The sequence below is a fragment of the Pocillopora verrucosa genome, chromosome 6 (assembly GCF_036669915.1).
Source record: "Pocillopora verrucosa isolate sample1 chromosome 6, ASM3666991v2, whole genome shotgun sequence".
Lineage (NCBI taxonomy): Eukaryota > Metazoa > Cnidaria > Anthozoa > Scleractinia > Pocilloporidae > Pocillopora > Pocillopora verrucosa.
Genome location: NC_089317.1, coordinates 17,480,660 through 17,486,659, shown reverse-complemented (window position 1 = coordinate 17,486,659; position 6,000 = coordinate 17,480,660). Strand labels below are relative to the sequence as shown.

Genomic DNA, 6,000 nt, shown 5'->3' with positions numbered 1-6,000 from the left:
TTCATATGAACAGCGCGGTTGAGTGGACAAATTTTGCCTCATGTGCCATACAAGAAATTTTAGCTCTATTAAGAAGATTAAAACGAAATATTTTCATGTTTCATCAAAGAGTTTATGCTAACCATTCTTCTCACAAAATCGAGACTCGCTCAAAAGGGTAAGGCTTACAGTTGTGACGTGAGGCTTAATATCGGAAATCGACTCAATCCGATTGATCGACGGGCACGAAGGGTTTCATCTTTTGTTATCGTTGTTTATTATAATTCAATTCTTCTCTGTCTTTCGACTCCGTTCAAGCTCATTGCACCGTCTAATAAACTTTCGATCCTTTCCAAGAGGAACAGTATAGTTAATTCTCACAAAGAATTTAGAATTTATACGAGCTTCTTCTGTTAGTTTTTTATTTGACAACGCTATTATGGGGCTTAAGATGTGAAGCTGGTGTTTGCACAAGGTGGGCTCAGCAAAATAACCTGTAATTAAACTGAGTCGGTAACTTGCAAATGTTAATTTTGCCGTATGATACACAAATGTACATTTTTTAAGGATTTTTTTTCCTGCTCCAAAACTTTCGCATTTCATCTCTGTTGAAGAACTGAGAAAACGCGAGGGGATCAAAGAAAATCGGTGTATGAAACTTTCTCGTGCTTTCCAATACCTTCTTCTAAGCTTTTCCGCCAGTAAAAGTGCTCTGAAACCGCAGCTAGTCAATCAAGTTGAATTTTCCATTTAATTTAACTCTGGAGAGTCTTCTTAAAGAAAATTGACGAATTTCGATTACCCATTGGCGCCTTTTAACAGTCAAATTGAGAATCGTCACGAAACATTCTCAGAAACTCACGAACACTCAGGATTCTAGAGAACGCAGTCAGCTGTATTGATATCTACTCCATGGAAACTAATCAAAATAAAAGTAAGACAGCTGTCTATTTTAAAAATTCGTGATCAAATTCCTCTTGTTAGTGAGATTCCGTTACTTGCTCTTAATTGTGGGAAACTGAGTTATCTATAAGACAGGCGCTTTGCGTTGGTGTAATGTTTGTTTCAACTTAGTTTCGTCTTTGTTAAGTTCCTAGACAAACAATTTACATACGGATACAGCACCCTGTTGGTCTCTTCAGGAGATCATGTTTTTGTTCACCATAGGTCGCCCACGTCTTCCATTTCCATTTTTATTCTATACCTGGAATTCCTTGGTGAATCGAACATCTTTCGAGTTAATGATATGCGCAAGGCAGTATTGTTTGGACAAGCCACGGAAGCAAGGCAAGCCCTTTTAACTATTAACAGGTGTTACTCTGTTGTCATTCTTCGTAATCACCTAAAACCCGACGGATTTAAAAGTTACATTATTAATAAAAGATTAACTATATGGAATTCTGGATGCGTTACATCACGATCCTTGATAAAAAATTCAAAATTGTTGTCTGCTCTGACCTCAGAGAGAGCTGGAGTGGAAGATTTGGCAAGATTTACGGTGCCTATCATTAATATTCAAATGTTTCCCAACAGAAGGCTTATAAATTGTGGGAACCAAGAACTTGTTGACTTTGCAAAAACTTGCTGTGTCTGCTTTGTCTCTAGATTCTTAATTTTGGGGCATAAGTTTTGAAAGTGAAATTTCAATAAGGTTTGAAAGGACCATGTTTAATTGATGAAGAATAATTGGATTAACCAGACACTTGAACAAATATTGACTTGGTCAATTCACAAAAGCAAAATTATTTAAGGCCAGGGTAACATCATTAATGTCCATATTTCACTAGCGATCTGTTTATGAAGTAACTATGAACGGAATAAGAGATTTTACGCAATCTGTCTTGGTCTCCCTTCCCAGCTTTTCTTGCTATTAATTTATCATGCAGATTGCAGAAAAAGTGCGCCCTGTAAGACAAATCGAAGTCTATTTCGTATCAGCTGGTTAAACTCATGTGAGAAGTGACGCTAATTGACATATTCCGAACACCATTACCAAATCACCGTGGACAGTAATTATGTAGCAGATTCAGCAAAAGCAATGCATTAGTCCCTGGCACAAACGCAAATTCAAATTACACAAGTTGGTCAGCTACATTATTTACTACTCCTTTTTCATCTTTGACTGTCTCAGAACTTGAAGTACGGAAAATAATCGTTGTAACTTAAAGGTAAAGGATAAATATGTCCGAGTCGGACGCTTGCTTTTATTAATGAAGTCGTTCACTTAAACGTTGTCTTCTGTTTCAGTAAATTTTTTTCATTTTTTGGGCTAGTGTTTATCTAAAACTGTTGACAGAAGCCCTAGGTGGGAAAAAAAATAAACTAAATAAAAATCTGCACAAAAATTGCACCCTTTTATTCCTTGTGTGCCATTTCCAAGAGCTCATTGTCTTGTGCTGAACTTTTTACTGTTTACTGAGCTGAACTGCAATCGAACCAACGTACCCGCATTTCCTTTTCATTGCGCTTAAATTGTACTTTTTATTTAGCGAATAGCGCGCGACAGCTGTCGAAGGCAACCTGGTATTCAAAAGCTTTCTTTTAGACTTTGGCTGCATTTAATGACAAACTTTAACACGAGGTTTTAAGAGTAATAGTAGATTTGGCATTTATCAAACATTTGTTACTTTTCTCCGTTTATCATAGCTTAAAGTTTCAATTTGAATGAAGCCAGTTCAGAGTCTATTTTTAGTTCAATTTGACTGCATTGGAAGGTTTTAAATCTCCTCAGGAGCTGGTTGATTGGTATTTTCTTTAGATACTGGAAATAAAAATACTGCTGCCTTTGTTAGGCCTGCGACATGTAGTTATGTCATAATCTTGAGGAATAATTAGCAACTTAGTTTGTCTGATCAGAACACTATGGTGATGAACAAAAGAGCGAAGAACGGGTGAGGAAGAGTCCTTTCTAAAATGTTTCGATGGTAAGAACTTCTTAGGTGTCCGTACATTCTCGGTATTGCGTGTGACGTGTCTATAGTCGGCAATTTTTATTTGCCAATTGCCTCAGGGGCTAATTAGCGAAAGGTGTATACAACAGAAGAGACACAATTCATTGGAGTCTCCAGAATATTGCTGCAATCGGAAAGTAGTTACATGCTCAGAAGACCATTTAAGTTGTTGAACGTTTGAACATTTCGTGTGCTCTTTTCTCTTTGTGCCGACTCTAATCTGAGGACCAGGTGGCAACAGTCTATATTAACAGATAGTTTTTGGTATCAAGGCCAGGTGACATCTTTGAAAGTGCCTCCATGGTTTGTTGAAGTCCTAAATGTAATAACTGTCCTAAATGTAATAAAGTCCTAAATGTAATAAAGTCCTAAATGTAATAACATTTGGTCCTAAATGTAATAAAGTCCTAAATGTAATAACGTTCGGTCCTAAATGTAATAAGCCTCCTATGCAATCGTTTAACTGCGCTAACATTGAGATGTTAAAGTGACAGCTGTTGCGCCAAAGAATCCTCTGACCAATATTTATGGGATATTGCGGGCTCACTGATATTAATCAGCGGCTTTTTATTTGTTAAAGACGTAGGTTGAGAAGCATTGGCTACAAAACCTTATTCTAATACTGATGTGCTCTTGGCATCAAATTGACGGACGCAGAAGCAACGAGAACGTTGACTAATAGCTCTCTCTATATCATTGGCTCAGACTCTTAAGTGTAACAGATTTTGACGACTATCTAGACTAGACGGCATAAGCCAACTTTGAAACAAAGATGGCTCACGGTGGAAGCGCTCGTTTTCCTCCGCTTTGGCCCGGATTCGATTCCCTAAATGCGACTAAAACTGCGACTAGAACTGCGACAACACACACGCGAGAAATCGTACGCGTAACTTGCTTACGACTGATTAACGTTAAATGTCTCAGCGCGCGCGCGCTAATTGCACGACATGCCAGTCCGGTACTTTCTTCATTCTTCTGCGAGTGTGTTGAATTTGTTGGTTGTTCTCTACATTGTTTCGAGGGTTTCCCTACCTTCACAAAAACCATCACTTCAAATTTCGATTCAACCTGGAAAACAGAGTACAAAAACCCATCCCGTGCAAATTCCTAAGTAAAACTTTGATCTTTTTCATTTCATTTACTATGTAAATTTTCCTTTGATGTCTACGCTCACCCTTGAGTATTCTTTCCCCTCTCGCCCTTGTCACTTTGATTCCTGTGCATCGAAACCTTTTTAGCTACAGCTGTTCAGACCATGATTTATTCAAAATGGCTGCCGCATCAGTGAAAAGATTTCATACCACAATTGTGCATGTTATATTCGAAAGCCCGCAGAGAGTAACTTGAGATTTTCATTCATATTAACAAGCTAAAGGATAAGAAATGAAATTATTTTCGTATTTGTCAAGTTGTGAGTTTTCTACTGATATCATCGATGTCATGGCATCATAACATAAATATGTTATTTACCGGCTAAGGGTCGGTCCGTATGGTGAAAAACTGTGACCTCGGCCTTAACCTCAGCATTTTGAAGACCTCGGTCACAGTTTTTCACCATACGGACCTCCCAGCCGGCAAATAACATATATGTATTCTTATTAATCAGATCAGGGTTATCATCTTGTATCATCATTTTGTGGCATGCTCTTGCGGCAGGCCCTTTGCTATGATTTCTCTAGAAAAGTTAAACAGTAAGCTAAAGGTTTTCACTCGAGTTCCTTGTTGCAAATTGAACGAAATACGACAAAAATTGCATAACATTGCTCATTGTTTGGTCAGGATTAAAGCCAACCTTAGACAAACCGCGCTGCTGACCGTTAAGTTTTGATAGACATCTTGACCTGACATTTCTTCAGACACGGACAACAATACAAAGAGAAATTACCGCACAGAAAATATAACTCGGCCTCCTTTTGAATTCTCACCGCGCCAGGCTACGTCTGGTTATCGTCTTGTATCAAGCTACCGTTATACTTTTGAACCAAAACATTCGCGTTTAAGAGCGCTTGTCTGTAAAAATCAGACAAATTCTAAATTTCGCGGCAAGGGTGAAAAAATCGATTTCTTTCTTATTTTAATATTAGATAGGCTAGACTATAACTAAAATCACTGGATACTTTTTTTGGCAAAATATCTTTTTATTTCAGAGAAAAATGCAAATAACAAAATTCCGTTAAAATCGTCATTTTTAGCACAGGCGGCCCAAGCTCACGTCTCGAGAAAAAGCCAACGATGAATTCATGAACGTGTCACGCGTTGTGTGACTCGGTGTTAAGTTACGGGAGGAACCGTTGAAAATTTGAACACGTTATAAGGAATAGTATGGGGAACGAAATATGGTCGATTTACAACGATAAATATTTCGAAATATGAATATTTTACACGTAAATCAATAAAACTTACTCATGCCCTATGTATCCGTCGTTGTTTCTGGCGATTTCTGCCGTTTTAAGCTTGCTTTACCATCACTGTTATCCATGTCAAAAGACTTCTTTTTAGCAAGCCCCACCCATTGGCCACGGAACATAGCACCCCTGCCTCACATAAGCCACACATCCCCACCACTGCGTTTTGTAGCATGGTGCAGTAAAAATAATAAAAGGTTCTCTTTCATGCTATTCGGGGTATTCCTTGCAATTTTAGTGGAAAGAAAAACACCCCTAACGACTACGAAAGGCACAGAGCGTCAAAAAAACAAGAATAACAAATGTTTGTCATCAGACAAAGATGACATTATTACAGAAATGGTTACAGAATAAAATATTTTGTAGGTTTCAAGAGTTCAATTCTGATAGTGCTTAATTATATGGAGTTTTGCCCTTCACCTACCCCCTAAAGTTCCTTTGTCACCGGTATTGCGTGACAACCCAAATACTCAAAGGGCGTACATGTTTGTAGTCAACTCAGTTTAGCATTGAATTAGACTGTCAGATGTAATCTGAAAAACATAATTTAACCCCCGCCTTAATGCAAGCTAAACGATATGATAATTTTGGTGGAAAGGAACTTTTCATGGAAGTGGCCTGTAATATTTAGCAACTCGAAAGTCTCCCAAACTTCGCCCTTTGTA

At 38.0% G+C, this 6,000-nt stretch overlaps 1 protein-coding gene across 2 annotated transcripts in view; it reads left to right on the top strand.

The window, feature by feature from the left end:
* LOC131775123 (A disintegrin and metalloproteinase with thrombospondin motifs 16-like) overlaps positions 1-6,000 on the top strand; it is a 28,154-nt gene that overhangs the window by 930 nt on the left and 21,224 nt on the right. Inside the window, exon 2 of one of the 2 annotated variants that reach the window (XM_066167996.1) lies at positions 1,147-1,266. The exons of the other annotated variant lie outside the window; for it this stretch is intronic. Within the exon in view, the coding sequence (XP_066024093.1) occupies positions 1,226-1,266 (41 nt within the window). The 5' untranslated portion in view covers positions 1,147-1,225. The remainder of the gene's footprint in view (positions 1-1,146; positions 1,267-6,000) is intronic. 2 annotated transcript variants of the gene reach the window in all.